General features: G+C 37.0%; 2 protein-coding genes across 2 annotated transcripts; one reads left to right on the top strand and one right to left on the bottom strand.

The window, feature by feature from the left end:
• Nucleotides 1-10,786: 10,786 nt before the first annotated feature.
• LOC120125212 (protein PLASTID REDOX INSENSITIVE 2, chloroplastic-like) lies at nucleotides 10,787-12,119 on the bottom strand. The gene is made up of 3 exons (XM_039143693.1): nucleotides 11,874-12,119; nucleotides 11,661-11,759; nucleotides 10,787-10,976 (listed from the first exon to the last, which is right to left on the bottom strand). Exons 1-3 carry the CDS (start codon nucleotides 12,117-12,119, stop codon nucleotides 10,788-10,790), a joined length of 534 nt encoding a protein of 177 aa, XP_038999624.1. The 3' UTR covers nucleotide 10,787.
• Nucleotides 12,120-12,335: 216 nt separating this feature from the next.
• Nucleotides 12,336-16,426, top strand: LOC120125301 (DEAD-box ATP-dependent RNA helicase 22-like). The gene is made up of 6 exons (XM_039143765.1): nucleotides 12,336-12,666; nucleotides 13,137-13,421; nucleotides 13,597-13,710; nucleotides 13,806-14,221; nucleotides 15,272-15,596; nucleotides 16,271-16,426. The coding sequence occupies exons 1-6, from the start codon at nucleotides 12,343-12,345 to the stop codon at nucleotides 16,424-16,426; spliced, it is 1,620 nt and encodes a 539-aa protein (XP_038999696.1). The 5' UTR covers nucleotides 12,336-12,342.
• Nucleotides 16,427-24,433: the final 8,007 nt, after the last annotated feature.

The following is a 24,433-nucleotide window of genomic DNA, read 5'->3' on the forward strand; positions in this document are numbered from 1 at the left end:
ATCACAATCCCCAAATCCGATTTTTTACCCAATTTTGTTTTGAATCCGACCCTCAATCATGGATTTCTTCCAATTTAATCCTGTTACTTTACTTTTTATTTATTTATTATAATCGTTATTATTTTTAATATTATTACTTTATATATACGTATTTCATATTTTACTTTTTGTTTTGTTTACAAATTATTATACATGTATATATTATTTTTTTATAGATTAATATAACTATTACTATTATCTTCTTTTTACTAATTTATATATATATATATATATATATATATATATATATATATATATATATATATATATTTATTTATTTATTTATTATTATATACGTATATTATTGTTTTCCTTATTGGATTATTTTTGCTTAATGCTATACTTTAATATATATATATATATATATATATATATATATATATATACTGTTAATAGTTTATTTATATGTCTATTATTATTATTAGGTGCACATTTCAATCATTTTTATTCGGTTACTTTTTTTTCACTTCGTTTTTTATTTCTTTGATGGTCATTTTTTATTCACTGTATTTATTCATTCTTTGGTTGTGTATAGATTATTAATATTTCATTTATTTATTTATCTTACTTTGCTTATTAACCTTTTTTCTATTTTTATCTTCATTCTTGTTTCCTTTATTTTTATTTTTATTTTATTTTTTTCTCGTTATTTAACGTCTTTATTTTTAAGGGAACTTCAATCAATCAGTGGTAAGCAATTTGGATCGATATTTTACCTTTTGATTTAACTTTCAATTTTCTTAATTAAAGACAACTGGAAATTACACAGTACCGAAAGGGCAGTTCAAGGGTGCTAGCCCTTCCTTGACTGTAACCGACTCCCGAATCCGACACATCTTTGGTAAGACGCAGATCATGTAAGAAATAAGGTATTCGGTCAACCTATTTAGTTTAAAATAAATGATCGGTGGCGACTCCAATCCATTTACCTAAGTCGAAGCCCAATTCCGGGGCCCAACCGAAAGATGGTTGCGACAGCTTGGCGACTCCGCTGGGGACACATGTAAGTGAGTCAGGCTAAGGTAATTTCCAGTTGTCTTTTTAACGAAAAGGGTAAGTTTGAATTTTAAGGTAATTTTTTGATCCTTATTACTTACTTTTGATTATATTTTCGAGTAAATAGTTGGACTAATCGTTTTCTCATGATTTCAGCCTTCAAAGATTTTTCATCTAAGGCTCTAAACCCGAGCTCCAAACCCGATTTAAGTGGGGGTGAAAGCGACGCCTTCGTGTGAATTTATTCACCGTATGGGCCTAGCAAGTAGCCTTCGGGATTCATATACCTTATGCCTTCGTGTGAATTTATTCTCCGTATGGGCATAAGGGAATGTGTCCTCTCGAGTTTAACTTAGTCCACACAAGCCTGTGATGGGTTTAGGACTAAGGGTATGGTCGGCCTAAGAGGGTGCCAGCAAGGAGAACTCGGGTACCGTTTTTTAGAACCTAAACCGGGAGACTTTGAATAAATAGAGCCTACCCCAAAACCACATTCCAAAACCTAGGACATTTCTTTCCTAACCTTTTTTTTCCTTATGTTTTTTCCTTTACCATTTATTTTTTTATTTATTTTTATTGATTTCCATTTTACTAACTTTTTTTGCCTCTGTGTTTGTTTTTAGCATTTGCATCATAACAAGAGGCCATTGATCCCTAAAAAGGTGTTTATTAAAACTCAAATAATCTGAATCCATGGACAAAGGTGTTGTAATTCAAGAGATTGAAAACGCTGAGGCACGACTATGGTCCGAGAAGGCTCAAAGTGAAAAGGGAGACAATCTTCAAGGAAGCTATGTGTCAGAGTTGGTTCGCTACACCCCTATCAGCCTAAAACAGAACAATGTACAAGAACTTTGAGATATCTGGGACAGTTGGAAGAATGATCGGAGACAGAAGTTCAGCCAACGGTACGGTGACATTGCACTCTTGCTTCAAGTTAAGACTGATGAGCCCTTAATCAGAGCCATGGTTCAATTCTGGAACCCGGGATATAGTTGCTTCACTTTTAACCAAGAGGACATGGTGCCCACCATCGAAGAATACACTACACTATTGTATTGTGAAAGCATCAAGCTTGAGCGAGCCTATATTAAACACATCAAAAGCCAGCCCTTCAAGAATGCACTGGCCAAAGTTGTAGGAGTAGATGAGAAATGGGTAATCGATCGGACTCAGCGTAGAGGCAGTGGAGAAGGAATTGAATGGATCCACATAAAGCAACTAATGAAAAACCACCCTGATGAGTGGAAGACTATAGACCTTTTTGCACTGGGTCTGTACGGTTTGATCATCTTTCCGAAAGCTTTAGGGTGCATTGACGCTGCCGTGGTGGAACTATTTGAGCAACTTTCTAAATGAGTTAACCCAGCACCAGCCATCTTGGCCGAGACCTTTCGATCTCTCAACCATTGCCGAAGAACTGGCGGAGGAAGATTCACCGGGTGCATTCAGCTCCTTCAGGTCTGGATTCACAACCACTTCTGGAAGACTAACGGGGTTGCCTACCGCCGTTTCAGCACCACCTATTCACCTCTAGGTGAATTTATCACCTTAAAATGGCATGAAGGTGCCTCGAAGGAAAAGTGGATGAAGGTCTTTACGCATCTTCAGGACCGGGATATTGTCTGGAGAGCCCCCTGGCTATTTCTCAATGACGTTCTTTTCCGATGTGGTGACTCTGACACTGTGACCTTACTTGGACTTTGGGGAGCAGTCGGGTATGCTCCGCTATTAGCACTTAGACAATATGGAGCACGTCAGTTTGTCCCAGCAACATGCGGGTTGGCTAGGTCAGAGTTTGAGTATCACGGCGACAGCTATAAGAAGATGATCAAAGAAGCAGCCGATTCGTGGAGGAAATTATTTCGGATGGATGTTGTAGCTGCCAGAAGCATGCTCACTCCGGATTATGTGGAGTGGCGAAGATTGAGAAAGAATGACAACATCCCTGTGCCAGACTGTGATGACACCCGGACCATGGAAGAACATCTCATGCATGTCCCTTCTGAACTCGAGATAGCCAAGACCGAGTTTGAAGCCGTGAATAGTGAGCTGAAGCAAAAGATAAAGGAACTTGAAGCCGAGCGCTATCAGTGGAAGCTAGATGCTGACTCTCAGAAAGATCGGGCAGATAAACTGGAAAGAGAACAGAAAAGAGTCTGTTTTGAGTTCGAAGACTTGAGAAAGGGGTATCAAGATAAGGTCAAGGATAACGCCAAATTGAAGGTAACATCTGAATACTGGAAAGATGAGGCTCATAGCTTGAAAAGGAAGTTCAAGGGGCCTGATGAGAGAGCTTGGAAGGAACAGATGAAGACTGCCCAAAGATGCTTGGCAGATAGTCAATATCAGAACCAGCGCTTGAGAGTTCGGGTAGCTGACTTAGAAAAACAGCATGAGAAAGATGGCAAGACAATAGCTGAGTTAGAAGCTATTGTAGATGGGTTCAAGAGGCAAGCAAACGAGCTTCAGATGGTGCCCTTCGACGGAGGATTACAATGGTGTTTCCGTTGGGAACAAGCACAGCGAAGGGTGAGGGCCCGAGATACAACCATCCGAGATTTCCTGGATCAAGTGCAAAAAGCAGCCCGTCATCTTCACGGTCTAGCAAGGGAAGCTGGAGTGGTTCGACAGGGCATTCAACCAATGACAGATGAAGGCATAAGACTTGTCAACCTACTGGAAGCTGTTCGGGGTCTAGAGGATTTAGTCCGAATGTACCTTTAATTTGTTTGTATGTCTCTTAAAAGATAAAACATTTTTGTCTGAATAAGGGTTATTTATAATAATGAACACTTTTCTGGATCAATGCCTCCAATTGCATACATCATGCATTGCATTTCTTGCGTTTTATATTTCATGTTTGTTTATTTTATATTTTCCATGTTTTTACATTCGTATTAACTAACAGAACATGTCTCAGACACCAAGCTTACCACCGCAAGCAATAGATACGCATCACCCTCACAACACTCGTGCAAAGAAAAAACAAATGGATGTCAGAATAGAAAAAACTCGAGGAGAACATGGCAAGACTTCAAAAGGAATTGGAGGACAAGATGGCTCAGAACAGTCAACGTACCATGGAGTCCATAAAGAAAAGCACGGAGTCCCTAGTCGACCAGATCGTGGCTAAGTTATCTGGTTTACAACAACAGACAAGTGCATCCGGAGAAGCTCCATCTGAGGGGATAACCATACCACCGACCCCATAAGTGGTTGCCTCATCCGGGACCTTACCCGTACTGCAAGGTGACTCATCTGCCGCTAAAGGGAAAACTGTATCAACGGCAAATTTACAGACTTCTGCGACAAAGCCTGACAGTCATCTGGACGACTGCCCTATCCCGGATTTTGACGAGGAGGATAAGGCGAAGAAGATGGAAGAAAAGATCAGGATGTTAGAAGACCAAATAAAGATGGTCCAGGGAGACCATGATTATTATGGTGTTGATGCGATGGAACTAAGCTTGGTTCCCGATTTGATGCTTCTACCAAAATTTAAGGTTCCTGAGTTTGAGAAGTTTGACGGGAACAGCTGCCCTTCGGCCCATATCACTATGTTCTGTCGGAAGATGACAGGGTACGGGGGAAATGACCAACTCCTGATCCATTGCTTTCAGGAGAGCCTGTTCGGTTCAGCTACTCGGTGGTACAGCCAGCTTAGCCGGACTCATATCAAGACGTGGAAAGACTTAGCCAAGTCTTTCTTGGAGCAGTATAAGCATATCAACGATATGAGACCAGACCGGGTCATGTTACAAAGCCTAGAGAAGAAACACAATGAGAGTTTCCGACAGTACGCACAAAGATGGAGGGATTTATCTGTGCAAGTTCATCCACCCTTGGATGAAAAGTAAACAAGAAAGCTGTTTGTACAGACCTTGAAGGCACCTTACTTTGGGCACTTGGTAGCAATCACGTCGGGAAGTTTCTCAGATTTAGTCATGGCCGGTGAAATGTTCGAGTTGGCCATTAAACAAGGAAAGATTGAGGGAGGAAACTCCAGTAAAAAACCTCCCATGAAAAACAAAGAGCGAGAGATCAACATTGTAAACACCTACAGCGTCAGCAAGGGGGTTACGATCTCAAGCTCAAATTCCACAGCAACTGTACCATCCGGTACTTCTAGACAGAACCAGAGATAACCAAGAAGAGAAAGGGAAAGGGAGCAGTTTGACCCCATTCCCATGACGTATAAAGAATTATACCAACAGCTCTTCGACACTCATGCAGTGTCGTATGCCAATGTTACTCAATCCACTATTTGCAAGTTTCTGAAGAAAGAAATTATATGTCGGTATGGTCTACCTGAAAGGATTATCACTGATAACGCAACAAACTTGAACAACAAGATGATGAGTGCTGCTTGCGAACAGTTCAACATAAAACATCACAATTCCACTACTTACAGACCAAAGATGAACGGAGCAGTAGAAGCAGCAAACAAAAACATTAAGAAGATAGTGGAGAAAACGACTGAAACTTACAAAGACTGGCATAAGAAGTTGCCTTTTTCTTTGTTCGCTTATCGAACCTCGGTACGAACTTCGACTGGGGTAACTCCATTTTCACTAGCCTATGGAATGGAAGCAGTGCTACCCATTGAAGTTGAGATTCCGTCTCTTAGGGTCTTGTCAGAAGTCAAACTGGATGATGCAGAGTGGGCACAATCCAGATATGATCAGCTTAATCTGATAGATGAAAAAAGACTGAAAGCCATTCATCATGGTAAAATCTATCAGAAACGAATGATCCGAGCACATGACAAAAAGGTGCGCCCAAGAATATTCCGCGAGGGAGATCTGGTACTAAAAAGAATTTGGCCAGTCCAGAAAGATTTCCGAGGAAAATGGACGCCAAATTGGGAAGGACCTTATGTCGTGAAAAAGGCTTTCTCCGGAGGAGCCCTCATCCTGGCTGAAATGGACGGACCTGAACTGCCACATCCCATCAACTCGGATGCAGTCAAGAAATACTTCGTTTAGGATGAAAACCCGAGAGGGCGTCCTAAGTTGAAAAAAAAGGAAAAAAGAAAAAAGAGAAGAACGTTTAGGGTGAAAACCCGAAAGGGCGCCCTAAATTAGAAAAAGAAAAAGAGGAAAAAAGAGAACAAAAGAAGAGAAAATAAGGTGGGTTCAAGATGAAAACCCGCAATGGGCGTCTTGCAACCAAGGATGAGTCCAAGTTGAAAACCCGGAAAGGGCGATTTGGATATTAACAGTGGAAACATCCCGACACATGAATCTTCTACAAACTCAACAAATCGGAGAAATGTCGCACTCTCCCAAACGTTGTCGTATTTTCAAAAATCCTTTGGCAAAGGCTGCATTCAAGGTCACCAAACGACTTTTCAGCTCATAAGTGCCCACATTATCGAGATCTAAGACGTACATTTACACATCATCGTGTATTCGTTTTCTAGAATGTTTGCCATGTATTATTTGTTTTTCTCCTCCCTTATGAATAAAGACAATCTTTCCTCTTGAGCATCTTGAATTAGATTTAAACCTAATGATTTATTTATTTTTGTGAAAAGATAATCGTATATTACTGTACAAGGATTCATTGAAAAGTACAGGTACCCAGAAGCCGATCAAGGCTCATGCACATACTTGAGATGGTTGAGGAGCATCTCCCAAATCAAGAAAAAAAAACAGAATGTGCACATCAGATGTAAACATTTGAAGAATTCAAGATCAGAGATCGGAACTTCAAGCTTTCAAAATCAAGAGTCAACAACGACAGGCCACCGGAGATCGAGATTTCTCTCCAAAGCCCAGAATAACATATGTTGCATATACATTTTAGGCATACCTAAGAGCATGACATCCATAACATCGCATAGATGCATATCTTTGCAGGTCTTACCCAGAGTCAATTTCAACTTCACAACGAATGATATTGAACTCCAGACAACGCAAGTTCAACTTCACGACGAAGGGACCGCTGGTTGTCAACAAACATTTCTCAATTTCAGAGCCAATTTCCACTTCACGACAAAGGATATTGGACTCCAGACAACACAAGTTCAACTTCACGACGAAGGGACCGCTAGTTGTCAATAAACATTTCCCAATTTCAGAGCCAATTTCAACTTCACAACGAATGATATTGGACTCCAGACAACGCAAGTTCAACTTCACGACGAAGGGACCGCTGGTTGTCAACAAACATCTCTCAATTTCAGAGCCAATTTCAACTTCACAACGAAGGATATTGGACTCCAGACAATGCAAGTTCAACTTCACGACGAAGGGACCGCTGGTTGTCAATAAACATTTCCCAATTTCAGAGCCAATTTCAACTTCACAACGAAGGATATTGGACTCCAGACAACGCAAGTTCAACTTCACGACGAAGGGACCGCTGGTTGTCCATAAACATCTCAATTTCAGAGCCAATTTCAACTTCACAATGAAGGATATTGGACTACAGACAACGCAAGTTCAACTTCACGACGAAGGGACCGCTGGTTGTCAACAAACATTTCTCAATTTCAGAGCCAATTTCAACTCCACAACGAAGGATATTGGACTCCAGACAACACAAGTTCAACTTCACAACGAAGGGATGGCTGGTTGTCAACAAACAATTTCCCAGTTCTAGAACCAATTTCAACTCCACGACGGAGGATATTGGACTCGGAACAATACTACTCACTTGGATTTCAACTTCACGACGAAGGATATCCAGTTCACAGCCAACTTCACGACGAAGGGGCCATACACAACTTCACAACGAAGGGTATCATGCCCTAACAGATGAACCCAACCTCACGACGAATGAGTCATCTGTAACACCACAACACCAAAGTCTTCAGGTCAAGTTTCAGCTTCACGACGAAGTACCTTGAGCCAGAAGACGATTCAAAGGCCACTTGCCAAAAACTTTGAGCTCGGTTTCAACTTCACAACGAAGGATTTCGTGCTCAAAATTTTCCAGTTTCAACTTGACCTCACGACGAGGGAGTCATTTCATATTTTAGTTCAATTTGACGAACCAGTTTCAATATCGGATTTCAACTCTGTGACAGAGGATATTCGATATGACCGAAATTCATGTCTTTTAATCTTTGCTACATTTTCGTTATACGATAATGAGCAAAGAGGGGCAACTGAAGACATCGAATTTCATCCATTGATATAGTTTTTATAATATCAAACTATATTATAGAATATAATATTTATTTGTTTATTCATGGGGTTACATATTACAGGCCCATTACACGAAAATGAAATAGCCCAAGACCCACTGCATGCAAACCATTCCAGCGAGCTAGGGTTTCCAGAACCCTAGCCTCCCAAGCGATGCCTCGTCCCATGCCCGAATCTCATGGTCGTATGACTCTCACCTCCAACAGTCCGAGTTCTCTGGCGCAAGGAAAGCACATGAGGCCAACACCATCATCAACAAACAACAACGCATTAGAGTTCTATTTTAAATAAGAGTCTAAAAAATAGTTAGTTTTTCCAGTATAAATAGATCTATTTGTAACACTACGAGGGAGGATTCAGAGGAGAAATACCAGAGAGCTTTAGACACAAAATACTCAAAAATTTGCGAGGTAAATCAGAGCTATTGTAATCGTTTCGAAAGGAAATAAAAAGGTAGCAGTGTTTTTTTACCTTTGTCCATCCGTTTTTTTGCCTTTGCATGTTGATTTCTATGCCTTGTACTGCGTTTTGATTCGAAAGACAACCCAGAAAAAAGAAAAAACGTTTTCAGCCGATGAACAAGGGGAGAGTTTCAAAACTTTGAAGCTAGATCTACTCCATGATGCTCGTTATTTGTTGGATTTTTTTTTCATTTTTGAGAAGCGTGGGTAAAAGGCTTTCGAACTGTAAAAAAAATAAATTTTTTTGCCGCCGAAGAACGGCGGTCGTCGCCGTTCAACGGCGGTGGCGAGGCGGCGCTCGGAGGCCAAAGGCCAGATTCTGGAAAACCTGGTCCATGTTCTTCATGTTTGAAGAACAATGGAGAGAAAAGATTTGAGAGGGAAAGGGGCTTCAGTTTACGAATGAGAGAAATGGGCAAAGTTTGCCAAATCTTTGGCCTTTATATGGCTCGTTAACCCGACCCAGATACACGCCAGACCCGCGTGTTTTGCTTTACGATAGGGTAAACCACCATTTCAGTCCCTCCTATTCCAAGTGAATGTTATCACAATCCCCAAATCTGATTTTTTACCCAATTTTGTTTTGAATCCGACCCTCAATCATGGATTTCTTCCAATTTAATCCTGTTACTTTGCTTTTTATTTATTTATTATAATCGTTATTATTTTTAATATTATTACTTTATATATACGTATTTCATATTTTACTTTTTGTTTTGTTTACAAATTATTATACATGTATATATTATTTTTTTATAGATTAATATAACTATTACTATTATCTTCTTTTTACTAATTTATATATATATTTTTTTTTATTTTATTATTATATACGTATATTATTGTTTTCCTTATTGGATTATTTTTGCTTAATGCTATACTTTAATATATATATACTGTTAATAGTTTATTTATACGTCTATTATTATTATTAGGTGCACATTTCAATCATTTTTATTCGGTTACTTTTTTTTCACTTTGTTTTTTATTTCTTTGATGGTCATTTTTTATTCATTGTATTTATTCATTCTTTAGTTGTGTATAGATTATTAATATTTCATTTATTTATTTATCTTACTTTGCTTATTAACCTTTTTTCTATTTTTATCTTCATTCTTGTTTCCTTTATTTTTATTTTTATTTTATTTTTTTCTCGTTATTTAACGTCTTTATTTTTAAGGGAACTTCAATCAATCAGTGGTAAACAATTTGGATCGATATTTTACCTTTTGATTTAACTTTCAATTTTCTTAATTAAAGACAACTGGAAATTACGCAGTACCGAAAGGGCAGTTCAAAGGTGCTAGCCCTTCCTTGACTGTAACCGACTCCCGAATCCGACACATCTTTGGTAAGACGCAGATCAGGTAAGAAATAAGGTATTCGGTCAACCTATTTTGTTTAAAATAAACGATCGGTGGCGACTCCAATCCATTTGCCTAAGTCGAAGCCCAATTCCGAGGCCCAACCGAAAGACGGTTGCGACAGATTGCATATTCCAGGATGTATGAACTTAGGATGAACAACTTCCCAGTTTCTATTTTACAATGTACATTTCATCCCAATTGGTAAAGGGCAAATATATTTTAGTATGTGTTAGTTGTGTTAAGTGTTCTATATTTGTATTATTTGTATTTTAAGACATTTATGTATTATTTGAAATTGGAAAACCCACTCTTCAAAAATAATAAAAAACACTAAAATTAAAATAAAATAAAAACATAATAACCTACACAAATAGTCAATAATGTTTGAATAAGTACTCGTTTTTCCATTATATTTTTAAAAGTAATAAATTAGTCATTAACGTTATTGATTTGTAATAAATTAATCACTCGACGTTAATAACCGTTAACTTGGGTTATGACTTATGAGTGGTTTGGAAAGAGCGAAGACTGCTTAGTTTCATTGACCGGGAAGAACTGTGTATGGATCGTATTCTGATCAAGAATGTCCGATACAAATCTTCCTTCAAAGCTACTCGTCACAGCAAAATCTCCTCTCAACATCAAATCACATCGAAAGGAAGCGGAGAACGAACAAAAGCTTTCTCCAATACCTGAACTAGCTATTACAACATACATTAAAATGCTACTCGATTACATTTTTCCTAAGGAGGCTTTTCACTTCTACGTCAATTGGTGCCGGTCCATTCTTTCCAGTCCTTGTCTACGTGATCCGTAGCCCATTTGACTGCAGCACGTGCAGCTTCCGGCCCTCCGGGCAGTCCGCGCTCATCTATAGTATCGGCAATGTCAATGAAAGGTATGACCAAGAGTGTTCCAGGACCACCATATTCAGTATGCAAGAAAGTGATGAATATCTGTTTAGAACAAGCAGAAACAACATAATTGAGTGCCTCTATAACAACTAGATGGATCACCACACCAAAATGGCAACGAATGGTTATTCCACTATTTCATACCGGTTCAAAGTATCGGTTTAGTATATTGGCCTTTGCCACTTAGAACAAAGCGCTTGTTTTCCATTTTTCGACAAACATGAGGCCTTTTCATTTAGGCATAATACTAAAAAAAATGTTGGACTAATTCGTCAGAACAAGCTATTCAAATTGTTCCCAGGTTTTCTAGTTAAGCAAATATCTACCTAAACGGATGACACAGTTATTTCTAATTTAACTAATTATGCTCTGGAAAACCTTCCAAGCCTTTCACATTCACAATCACCTCATTAGAGTACAAAGTTCAAACCTTCAGATAAAAATCTTGCTTTTTTGCAAGTGTTCTTCATGAAAATTATGAATTGGGTATTCTATTCTGAAATATCAACAATTTCCACTCAAACAACAATCATACACTCCACCAATTAGGGGTAAACAAACTCGAGTTGAAAAAATGGGGTTTTCAACTCAACTCACTTAAAAAACTGATTTTCCTTCAACTCGAATCGACTTCGAGTTATAATTTCGTAAAGTCAGACTCGTTTTATCCCATCACCGACCATCAAAATAAGAGGAAAATTTGCTTAAAATATAGAAAGACACTACCTCGACGCAGATTCCTACAATTTCTTCAACCGAGTCTCCATAAATATCCTCCTTCTTGGACAGTTTCTTGAGCAGATGAGACCTAAATTTATCCGTTTCCTGAAGCAATCCAAATAAAAAAAAACCCCAAGAATTGAATTCTACATTAAAATAATACATACCCAAGATAATTAGAAGCATAAAGATGTGAGAGGGAAGTAAATGGGAGCTTACAGCATCAGCGAATTCGAGAATCGGGTCAGGGAATTTGTAATCAGCAGCTTTGCAAATGAAGTTGGGCAATGGGAAAGGGAGCAAAAAAGGTGGTGTTTTTTTGCTGGTTAAAGTGTAGGCGAAAGAGTTTTTGAAAGCAAAGGAAAGTGAAGATGGAGGAGGAGAAATAGGAGGAGCTGGACAAGAAGGAAAGGAGGGAAGTGAGAGAACCGTGGAAGATTGAAGAGCTTTGCTTAATGAACCCATTCCCCTTATCTTCTTTTCTTCTAGCCTGTTGGCCTGGGGTTTAACGTTTTTATCTTAAAACCCCTATCCTCTAAGGGTAAATTACAGTCATGGTCACCGAATTAAAAATGACGTCTAAAAACATTCATTTTAAACCCTAAACCCTCGTCTCCTCCTCCTGCCACTTTGAATGTTTTTCTAAGCCTCAAAAATGAAGCAGCAGCTTATCTCAAAAGAGGCAATAATGATTTTACGTGGCTCAACTTCAATGCTCAATTTATACAGTTTATCAACCACCACCCCAAAGCTCCTCTCTCGTTTCAGCCGCTCCTCTTTCCTCTCTACTTCCCCGCCATCTCCTCCAATACGTTTTATTTGGCTCAATCAATCCTACAGGCGCCGAACCAGGGCCTTCAGCAGTGCAGCCGTTGCTGTCTCTTCTCTAGAGAAAACTGGGGGAGATACCTTCTTTGCTGAAGAGACTGTTTCCTGGAAGTCTCTTGGCTTATCTGATCGGATCTCTCAAACTCTATCTAATGCCGGTTTCGATAGACCCTCCCTCGTTCAGGTGCTTTACCTTCCTTCTTTTGATGACTTCATATCCGTTCCTTATAATTTAAGCTCCGTTTCGCATTAACTTTGCGATTCATATTACGACACTGAATAGGTTTCTAATAATTTAGTAATTGTAATACTTCTTAAAGAACAAATTTTTTTATATTTGCTTTAGAATTGGCGTGGCTCTTTACTTATTTAATTGTGTTTAATCGATTATGAATATGTTTTCAGTCATTTGATGTTAGCAATAAACAAAGAGAAAAATCTGAAAGGGATGGAACTACTTTTTAGTTATTCTAAACATATTAGCTAAAACAACTATCAAATGCATTTATTATTTAATAGCCGTTAGTTTGAATTCGATATGGAGTTTTAGTTGATTGAGGCCGATTTTCTTTAAGTCTTCAATCATGTGAGCTCACCATTAATGGGTGGATTCGGGTGTTTATTGAAAAAAAAAATCCTTTTTGAATTATATAGGCTGCCTGCATGCCGTCTATACTCTCTGGAAAAGTTGTTGTAATTGCTGCGGAAACTGGTAGTGGTAAAACATATGGTTATCTGGTTCCCCTGATTGATAAGCTCTGTAGTGCTCGGCATGATGGGGATAATGATTCGGATAAACCTACTGCTTATTCGCGTAGTTTATCTGTTGTTCTGTGCCCAAATGTATTGCTTTGTGAACAAGTGGCTCGAATGGCTAATGATCTTTCAGGTGATGATGGCAAACCACTTCTCAGAGTCGCAGTGGTGTGTGGTCGACAGGTATTTTTGTGAACGGCATCATGCTTCTCTTTGGCTTTGTTAGAATTCATGGTTTCTATGTTATTGAAACTTGGAGGGTGCTTTTAATTTTTTTTTCAGATGCATGTATATATTTGGCATTGTTACCTTTGTATTGGTAAAATCTGGTTGTCATAAATAAGACGTTTGACTACAGGGGTGGCCAGTTAATGAACCAGATGTTATTGTGTCAACACCGGTTGCTCTTTTGAACAATATAGACCCAAAAAAACATCATCGTTCGGATTTCATTCGTGCTGTAAAGTATATGGTATGTTTTCTGACTCATACCTTTGTATTCGTTTTTGTTATTTGGGAAACCACGAGGCTCTTTTTTAAGAAAAAAATATTTACAATACTACACAGGTTTTTGATGAAGCAGATATGCTTCTTTGTGGGGGCTTTGAGAATCATGTTATCCGTCTTATACACATGTTCCGTTTTGATGAAAAGCTGTTGTCTCGGATGAGTAAATCTGGACTTGAGAATCCCGTGGAACTGACTTCTTATTCTGTATCACACTTTGACTTCGAAGGTGAGGAAGACATACAAAATGAATCCATCTCTGATGCTGAGGACTTGACAGAAGGAACTCAAACTTCATCCATCGAGAAAAAGGACTGGAGGAGAGTGAGAAAATATTATGAACGAAGTAAGCAGTATATATTTGTTGCTGCAACCCTTCCAGTTAATGGAAAGAAAACTGCTGGTGCTGTGTTGAAAAAGATGTTTCCAGATGCCAACTGGGTTAGTGGAAGCTACCTCCATCAACAAAATCCTAGGTGCCAAATTCTTATACTCTTTTGTTTTTTTCCCATCTTCCATTGATAAACGGTGCTGCTTTTAGTTAAGGTTATTAGACCCAGTTAGAGGCCAAGACATTTATCTCTTTCTCGTATTTTATTGTTTTAAGCTTATCACTTCTCATGGTGATCTGTTTTGATAAAAAAATGTGTTTGTTATCATTAAGGAAAAATGATTTTAAAGATTAGTGATACCATTTTTCTTATGCATGGAGATTTAGGCTGGACCTGGTAATTTGTGTATCCGTTTTGTGCTCCTGTATTTTGTCAAGCCATAATGATATTTAATGTCTTTTATATTTATATAAATTTTGATAATAACTTGAATTATATAGATTCTAAAACATTCATGCATTCATTGTCATATTCACGTCGTGGTTTAGTTATTTTTCTATATTGTGTTTAATATTGTCTACTCTAACTTAGAACATGTCACAAATTACCAGATTAAAACTGCTGTTGTTACCAACCATGGTGTATAAACCACGATAACCATTTTAAAAATGGCATTTATTTTCCTTCTGTCTGCTCATGTATTTAAATTTTAAAGCCTTCTGATGCTTGGATTTTGGTTGCCAACAAGATGCATTGAATTAGATTTAAACTAAATCCTGAGGAATCAGTTGGCTATCATTGTTGATGAGCTTGGAAACATAAGAACTCTGAGGATTCTATGCCGGAACAGTTAAGTTGTACTAAATTTATTAGGTTAGATGTGGTGTCCTTGCTTGTGTTTCTCGTATAAAGATTCAAGACAAAACTTGTTAATCTATCTGTTTTGAGGGGCGAAAATGCTGAGCACAATTAATTTTTGCGGATCCAATATCTTGATAGTTTTATATGTGGCATAACAGCTAGCCCTACAGAATCCAACCTTGGCATGGTTTTCAGTTCGTCTACTCCTATGAGCCGTCATGTATTTGCCCTATGTCAAATTGTCAATAATCATCATTTCAATCCCTCATGTCCTGTTATCTTCAATGTCAATATTCAGCTTATAGGCGATTTGTGTTCCTTTTCCAATTTCAGATTGAAGGAGAAATGGGTTGAAGTCACAACTGACACTCAGGTTGATGCACTAATAGAGGCTGTAAAGCAATTTGACTCAAAATCATTGGATCATGGTGCTGGTGTTAGCCGAACCATGGTGTTCGCTAACACTGTTGAGGCTGTTGAAGCAGTGGCTAATATACTGCAGAGGGCTGAAATCGAGTGTTGCCGTTACCATAAGGACCTCTCCCTGGAAGAACGTGCTGAGTCCTTAGATGGTTTTCGAGAGAGAGGCGGAATTTTTGTGTGCACAGATGCAGCTGCTCGTGGCGTTGACATTCCAAATGTTTCGCATGTCATCCAGGTGATTCATTTTACTAAACCAATTTTATAGCTCATGATAAATGGATAATCTTGCAACATATGGCTCTTTCTATATAAGAGAATCAAATAAACTGTGTAAGTTACTGGAGAATAAACTCATCAAGGCTATATTTTGTTAGGGAGGATGGAAAATAGATGGAAAATCTTTTAACAGTAGTTGGGATTAAAGTTTCCACTACTTCCTCCTTTCCACCCTTGTACCAAACTGATAATGTTTTTAATAAAAATTGTCAAAAATGTATTGCCATTTCTCTGTAAAAAAAACAATTTATAGATGATAACACTGTTATTAAGTTATGCTTTACAAAAGCAGGATCATGTTGAGTTGCTGACAAACGGATATATGCAACAAAAATCTAATTGTAAATTGACATACATACATGTCACATGAGCATGACCAATGCAAGAAATATAAATTTTGAAGTAGTCCGGTACATGTTATACGAGGAAGAATAGGCATTTATATTTCTTTATACTTTTGTGCAATCACATCTGAGTAATACTATATAAACAAGAAGAAAGGTCATTCCTATTATAAGAGAATTACTTGTATAAATATTGATGGGGAGATTAGGTATTGTCATGAGTTTATGACTAGCAAATTATCTAAATTATTTAGGGCAGTTGATCATCTGAAATATTTGATTCTTTCAGGCAGACTTCGCCACTTCTGCGGTAGATTTCTTGCATAGGGTTGGTCGAACTGCACGGGCTGGTCAATTTGGAGTTGTAACTTGCCTCTACAATGAATCGAACCGAGACCTAGTTAATGCAATACGTGCAGCTGGGAAGCTGGGCAGCCTGTGGTAATTGAAAAAGCTTTCAGTTCCCGTTTAGCTGAATCGACAGTTCAACACTCAAACTCATATTAAGGAGATAGTAGTTGTAGACATCATTTTTTTCATTTAAATTTATTATTATTATTATTAAAATTATTATTATTATTATTAGTATTATTATTATTATTATTATTATTATTATTAGTATTATTATTATTATAATTATTATTATTATTATTATTATTTATTATTATTAATATTATATATTATTATTATTTAAATATTACAAAGCCCAAATCACAGCCCAATTACATTCAAATCCCAAACCCAAATGGAAACCCTGAATTAATTTAGGGTTTCAGCTAGGGTTTTCAAACCCTAGCCCCCAGCCGCCATCCACATCATCAGCCGTTGGATCTGGCAAGATCCAACGGCCCAAAAGGGTTCCAGATGGAAAACCCTAGGGTTTCTAACCCTAGCAGCCAGCCGTTTCCAGATGCGGCACCACCCTGAAGCCACCCCGACGACCGACTCTCTGATGCCAGATGGTCCAACCAGTTGCTGCCGACGCTGCTGCTTCCACGACGCCGACCTCGTCGAGCTTTCCAGAGGCCAGCTGCCTCACCAAATCAGTGCTCTATGGTGAGTCACCGCCATAGCTTGGTGACTCACCAAAGATGCTAGATCGGACCGGTCCGAGGAGTACACTGTGGTGGCTATAAAAGCCACCACTGAACCTGCAAAAAAAAGAGGAGGAGAGCAAGGACAGAGAGTAACGGAGTACAACAGAGAAACAGACGAAGAGATAAAAAAAAAGAGAGAGATACGAGCAACAACCAACAACCAGACCAAAACAGAAACGAAGAGAAGAAAAGAAACTTACCCTTGAAGCTTCGCTCATTACCGGAAATCTCGAGCATCACCGGAGTCTCATTTTTCGAAGGTAAAAAATTAGATCTACAGGAATCTAAGGGTTTTTAGGGAAAACAAAGACCGGAATCGGTCTTAGAGCGTTTAAATCTATATTTTAGGTAAATTTGGGAATTTCCGGCCACCGGAGGCGGTGGCCGGCGGGGGGACTTGCGGCGGAGCATGGTTGCCGGCCGGTGGTCAGCCCTCTCTCTCCGGGGAAGAATTTAGAGAAAACAGAGAGAATTTTCTCTCTCAGAGAAAGAAAGAAAAGAAAGAAATGAGGAAGATGGCATATATGGCCGGCCATTCGGGGTATTTAAACCCCTCTCCGAACGACGTCGTTTTGGGGGAGGGGTGTGCGTGTAATTTCCATCATGGGTAAACCCTTTCCGCAGTCACTCCGAGTTTGTAACATTACAAATTAGTCACTAAAATCAAGTTTTAATTCTTTTAATTATGTCATTCAATTTTATTTTATTACATTTTAATCATTATCAGTTTATATATATTTAGGGTAAATAACTGATTTAGTACCTTATAATTTTATTAATATTTATTTTAATCCGATTAATTAAATAAGGCTAAATTACATTTTTAGCACTTAAAGTTTTTATTTATTCGAGATAGAGCCTTTAAACTTTGATAAATTTTATTTTAATCACTGATTAATTAATTAAGGATTAATTACACTATTAGTAATTTTATTTTATGATGATTCAAGTTATGTTCATAATTTTACATTTATTATTTTATTTTTTTTAGTCATTGTTTAGTTATATTTTAATTAATTTTTATTATATTTTAAATCATTACTTTAATTATTGTTTTACTATATTATAATATATATTTATTTAATAATGTTATTTATTTTCCATATTAAAGAAAAGGGCAGTCTTAATACAACTGGATGTCCTATTTTGGTATTTTAAAACTAATTATCATAAAAATTATAATTTAGTTTTATTACGTTTTTTTTATTAATATAGAAGGAAAGAGCTGTCTTAAAGGTACCTAGAAGCCCTTTTCTGATATTTCTAAATAAATAAATATCTTATTTATATATTAATATATTTTCTTAAAATTATAAATTTGAAATAAAAAGATTATGAATTAAATATATTCGAAATTTTTTCTTCTAATAATAGAGACAATTTATAGTTAATAAAGTACCAATTTTGGGCGTTGTAGGGGTGCTAATCCTTCCCTAAACGTAACCGACCACGAATCCCTTTTTATTATTAAAAAGAACGAATTTTTGGTTATAAACGTAGATCAGTTCATTTTTTAATTGATGTTTTCTTAAAACTCTTTTAAAAATAATTTTTAGGTATTCGACCTACCTGACCCAAAAGGCCGATGGCGACTCCCAAATTATTTTCAAAATTATTTACATCAATTTACCCGCCAAATAAATATTTTGTGCCCGGACGAAAACCGGTTACGACAGCTTGGCGACTCCGCTGGGGATGATCAAACTTTAAAATCAATTATAAATTGTCTCTATTAATTAGAAATTAAAAATTCATTTATTTAATTTTTAATTCTTTTCTTTCAAATTTTTATTATTTATTATTTTTATATTAATATTGTTTTATTTATCTGTTAGAGGTTTGAACATTTCTCCTCCACACACACTTGCATAACATAAAGCTCTATAATTGAGTTTGTCCCTTTAAGTGGGAGTGAAAGCGACGTCTTCGTGAGAATTTATTCTCCGTGTTAGACCTAGCAAGTAACTTTCGGGGTTCATATGCTCTATGTCTTCGTGAGAATTTCTTCTCCGTGTCAGGCATAGAGAAATGTGTCCTCTCGAATTGAACTCGATCCGCTAAAGTCTGTAGTGGACTAGGATTGAGGGTTTGACAGCCCAAGGGGGCGTCAACAAGAACAATTCAAGTACCTTTACTCCTAGAACTGAAACTCTGCATATAATAAACCCTAGAAATTCACCTAATCTAAGACAGTACTGAACCTTGTTCATAGGTGTACACAAAGGAGAAATAAGCTCTAGCTTTTAATTTATTTAATTTATTATTATTTTTTCTCCCTGAATAAATGCATGCGAACTAGAAATCATGCGGTTAGGTTAATTTTCCAAACAAAGCATGGAACTAGAAAGCATGAGGTTAAGATTTATATATACCATGATAAATAAATTTTTTCTTTCAATTAGTTGGTATTAACCATTTTATTTTTTTTCTTATTTTCCCATATATGTTATTTTTGCTCTAATTTGTTTAAATTATTTTCTTTTGTTTGCATTGCATGATCATAGCATAACCAAAAGGTGTTTACTTGAAAGACTGTTCATCATATTGGAAAGAAATCGTAAATGGACAAAAGTTTTATGATCAAACAAAATATGATGCGGCCAAAGAAAGACATCCTGAGGAAACTCCGAGAATAGAAGCAAGCTATGCACCCAAAGATCGTATGACCATTGAAGAGCAAAAGGAGATACGAGAAATAAGAGATCAGATGACCAAGATGATGGATAGAATATCTGTTTTGGCCAAAGGAAAAGAGATTCCAGCACAGAAAGAGAGAGAGCTCAATGAACCTAACTCTGCAGTTTCAGATACGCAAGGGATTTCGATTCCTAACCAATTAGATAAATTACAGACAGTCATCATTCGTATTCACAAATCGTATGGAGATACCAAAGAAAAGGTGACGACTGTACAAGCTCCCAGAGAAGAGAAGAAATCATGTAATCAGAAATCATCAAAGTTTGGTCTGCTCCCGACGTCTAAAACTCAGGTTCAATCCAAAACAAAAGGTGTTTCTCATGTTGATGCTGTACCTATATATAAAGATTTGTATGGAAAGTTACTTGAAGCACGAGAAATAGCTCCATATTACATAAAACCGTTCCAACCTCCGTATCCAAATTGGTATGACATCAACGTTCATTGTGAATATCATGCCGGAGCTCAAGGACATACTATCGAAAATTGTCTTGCCTTCAAACGCCGAGTCCAAAGTCTTTTGGATCATGGAACCTTACAATTTATGGTAAATGATCGACCTAGTTTGGTAACCAAGGGTCCTGATAGATTAATACCAAAAGTCTTCAAAGGTAAGAATAGTAGGGGCACCCATAGAGAAGAAGATTTGCTGAGGTTTGAAGCTCAAATACGTCATTTGAAGAGTAAAAACGATAAATTGAGCACCAAAATGGAAACCATACATGAAGACTTCTAGAAGGTCAGTCAAGCCTTTCAAAATGCTGGTATAGGAAACACCCCAGAGAGTGGATAGCAGGGGTCACCAAACTGAAAAAGAGTTGCAACATACATGAAGATCTTGTCCAAAACTTTTTGAACACAAATGTTCTCTCACAAAGGGAAAATGAGCAAATCCGAGAATTGACATAGGAGATGAAAGAACACCAGAATGTCATGGAAGAAGCTGCAGTCCATACAAGCAATATGGCCCATAAGCTGATAAACTAACTTGGTTTTATAGAAGAAAATGGGAAAGTTATTCCCTATATGTAAAGTTTTGTTAGGACTGAAAGTTGTCCCCTACATGTAAAAGTTTTGTTTGATGTACTGAAGCTTTTGTGTTCAATGAAATCTGTTCTAAGATGATCACTCTTAGGTAACACCTTTTCATACATACATTTACATTTTGTATCTGTGCATTTTCATTTTGTATTTTATATCTTTGAATTGCACATTTTGCATTCTTATTTTTCCATTTATGCATTTTTCACATTTTTTTAAGTATTGTCATGTACTTTAATTATAAAAACATATAAATAATTCATGAAAGGTTTCTGTAACAGTAAAAACCAAGATCATTCATTTATTTTACTGTACCATCATCATGAAAACAATGGAGCAATCTTATGAAGGACTACAAGACCATTGGCCAGAACCATTGACAGGGTTACCTCGGGATACAAAGAAAGAAATTTCAGATTCAGTACCAGATGGATCAGATCAAATTATCCAGGGAATGGAATCTGATAAAGAAGATACAACTGCTATAGAGAAATCGTGCTATCAGATTGAAGAGTCGAGAAAGATAACATACCCTGAGGCATCCCACTCAAACCCAAAGAATAGCCTCATTAATTATTCACAATATGAGGAGAAAGTCAAGAGGACAGAGAAAGCAATCAGAAACATGAAAGATGTTAGTGCCTACCACAAAGAATTAGAAGCAAGAGAGCTTAGCTTAGTTCCAGATTTGATTATTCCCCATGAATTCAAAATGCCTGATTTTGAGAAATATGATGGCACCAGTTGTCCCTTAATCCATTTGAGAATGTTTTGCAGAAAAATGGGAGGATATTTAAATTCTGATGACCTGTTAATTCACTCTTTCCATGATAGTCTTGTTGGCTCAACAGTAGTCTGGTACAATCAGTTGACCCAAGAACAGATCAAGAGATGGGTAGATCTAGCTGATGCATTTTTGGGACAATATCGGTATGTTAAAGGCTTAGCTCCAACACGTATGGATCTTCGAAGAGTAAAGAAGAAAACCAAAGAAAGATTTCAAGAATATGCCCTAAGATGGAGAGGAGTGGCAGCACAAGTTCAACCTTCCATGTTAGAAGAAGAAATATCACGTATGTTTCGTGATTCCCTTCCAGCGCCTTTCCGCGAGTTGATGCAGGCAAATCCGACAAAGGAATTCGAGAATCTTGTGACAACTGGAGATTTAATTGAGAATGTAATCAATGAAGAAAACTCAAAGTCATATCCAAGAGCCCGACTGATCAGAAAACAAAAGTTGATGATATGAATGTATGTCGCATCCAGAATCCCCGCAACTGCAAAAGAAAAAGAGAAAGTAACTGTTCGGATCGACCAAAGAAAGTCATACGATCAAGAAAAACTTTAGAAGTATTCCAAACTTCTATTTCAGACTTGTATCCTCATTTGGTTAAAGGTCAACACATCACACCAAGACCAACTAAAATGACATCAAACCCTTCTTCTCATAGCTATGATCAAGATAGTGTTTGTAATTTCCACTTGGGGGGTAAAAGGGCATTTACAGGCAATTGTAGGCCATTGTTAAAAGAAATTGAGATGCTTGTTGACAAAGGGGTTTTGACACAAAAAATGATCAAGAAATGGGGGACAAATGAAGAAAAGAACCCTGATCCTATTACATACCATTATAGTAGTAATGAGGCATAATAAATAAATAAGTGGAAGTGTTATCTACCACTGTAGTACTTTTCTATTTTCAGCATCTTGTTTGAACTTGTTTTTGTTCCTTTCTCCGCTTTTTGTGCAATAAAATAAATGTGTGTTGCTTATTAAGGTTATGAGCAAGGAATTAAATTTTAATCTTGAAATTATTGAGTATCAGTAGATTAATATTCTTTTAATTTTTCAAGAGTTATAGATCTATTGGCAAGTGGTAAAATTATATCTTCAGTATCCCATCCAATGCCAATTACTCAAACTAAATCTTGATACTACAATGATTCGAAGAAATGTCTCCACCTATTTTTGAGACACCTACTCCAGATGTTTACCTTTTCAGGTAGAGTTGATTGATGATACTACATTCCACCATATATACGACTTCAAAAGTCACACATTTGTCTTCCAAAACCATCATAAACCAAAAGACCTCAAAAGAACCAAACTTTCAATATCCATGAATCTTACTGCAAGAAGAGACGAGATGAGGCATCATGGACCAACTCATTGATGATAATTTCGAGTGATTAGGGCATACTCAAAGAAGAAGGGGAAAGTGATTGATTGAAATAAATATATCATGCATTAATTACATTTTTCATGTAAATAAAGTTAATCTTGAATATTCATTCCCCTGTGGATACCTCTTTTACAAGGTTTCTGTGTATGAGATGATGAACGGCATTGTTTCATTTATCCTTTAACATACATATATATATATATATATCCTTGTTATCCCCATTTGAGCCTGAATAATTTTTTCTGATTCAACCCTAACCAAGGATCACCCTCCACATTAGGGGCAAGGTGAAGGATTTTTGCTCACAAGAATGAAGATTGTCAATACAGTTTTATTACGAAGACAAGTTTCCATGAAGGCAAGAAAGTTTTGAATTACAAAGTATGTCAAATACAGAGTGCTTGAAGATCAATCCAATCAAGAATAATGGAAAGAAAAAAAAAGAGAAGAAGGAAAATTGAATCAAGATGGGTGATTTATTGAGCCTCATGTTACAAGGTTTATCAAGTACGAACAAGAGAGCAAGAAACGCTGAAGATATGAGAAATTGTAAATGAATCCAAAATTTGACAGTCTAGAGGGATCCAAATGATGGAAAAAATCCCCAACAAAGCAGATCCAAGTTAAGCAAGGCAAGGTGATGGCATCAGAATGAATTGATCCTTGGTTGATGACCCTTAAACACTTATTTGGGCCTTTTTATCCCTTTCTTTCGTAACCATAAGCCATGGCCTACGTTACGTACCTGAAAAGTCCATTTTAATCATACATAGATTTCTAAGTAAAAGAGAATATCTTCAGAATTCAATCCGCCTCTCAGGATTGATTTTATTTGCAAAAATTGGTTTTTAAAATCTTTAATGCATGATATGAAAAATGATAAAAGGAGGGTTCAAGATATAAATTTTTAAATAACATCTTAGAACCAAAGGAGGATTCGAGTTGAAAACCTGAAAAGGTGACTCGAATATTGAATGGTGCAACAACGACATAAGAGACGATCTTAAGCTCTTAATAAGCACCACACATCTCAAAACGTTCCTGAGATTCTGGAAACGAGAAGCATCTCTACAAGATGAGCATAACAACCATTTCTTCAAGTTAGTGGAAGCCCGAAGCGACATACTGAACCAACTTGAAAGAACCTACTTTACCAAAATCAACCTACACCTCAAATCAGTCAATAATTTTGACACTTGCCATAGGACTATTATTTTGAATGATTTAAAAGTGTAGTTGATTTATTTGATATTTATTAAACTCATTGTTTATGATCTGATTATATTGTGAACCTGAAAGGGTAATACTTTGCAAAATTCTTTCATTCTTCAATAAAGAAAGGAGAAAAAACATTTTCAACAGTACAGTCTCAAATGAGGAAGGTCCTTAAAGCAATTGTTGCTTATTCTACCTCTGTTGTAGAAAAAGAATGAAC

Source organism: Hibiscus syriacus, unplaced genomic scaffold (assembly GCF_006381635.1).
Source record: "Hibiscus syriacus cultivar Baekdansim isolate YM2019G1 unplaced genomic scaffold, ASM638163v2 tig00110430_pilon, whole genome shotgun sequence".
Taxonomy (NCBI): Eukaryota; Viridiplantae; Streptophyta; class Magnoliopsida; order Malvales; family Malvaceae; genus Hibiscus; species Hibiscus syriacus.

Coding starts and splice junctions, on each gene's coding strand:
- LOC120125212 (XM_039143693.1), bottom strand. CDS start 12,119: ATGGGTTCATTAAGCAAAGCTCTTCAATCTTCCACGGTTCTCTCACTT. Junction 11,760..11,873: donor TTCTCGAATTCGCTGATGCT/GTAAGCTCCCAT, acceptor GGATTGCTTCAG/GAAACGGATAAATTTAGGTC. Junction 10,977..11,660: donor TTGTAGGAATCTGCGTCGAG/GTAGTGTCTTTC, acceptor TGTTCTAAACAG/ATATTCATCACTTTCTTGCA.
- LOC120125301 (XM_039143765.1), top strand. CDS start 12,343: ATGATTTTACGTGGCTCAACTTCAATGCTCAATTTATACAGTTTATCA. Junction 12,667..13,136: donor ATAGACCCTCCCTCGTTCAG/GTGCTTTACCTT, acceptor TGAATTATATAG/GCTGCCTGCATGCCGTCTAT. Junction 15,597..16,270: donor ATGTTTCGCATGTCATCCAG/GTGATTCATTTT, acceptor TGATTCTTTCAG/GCAGACTTCGCCACTTCTGC.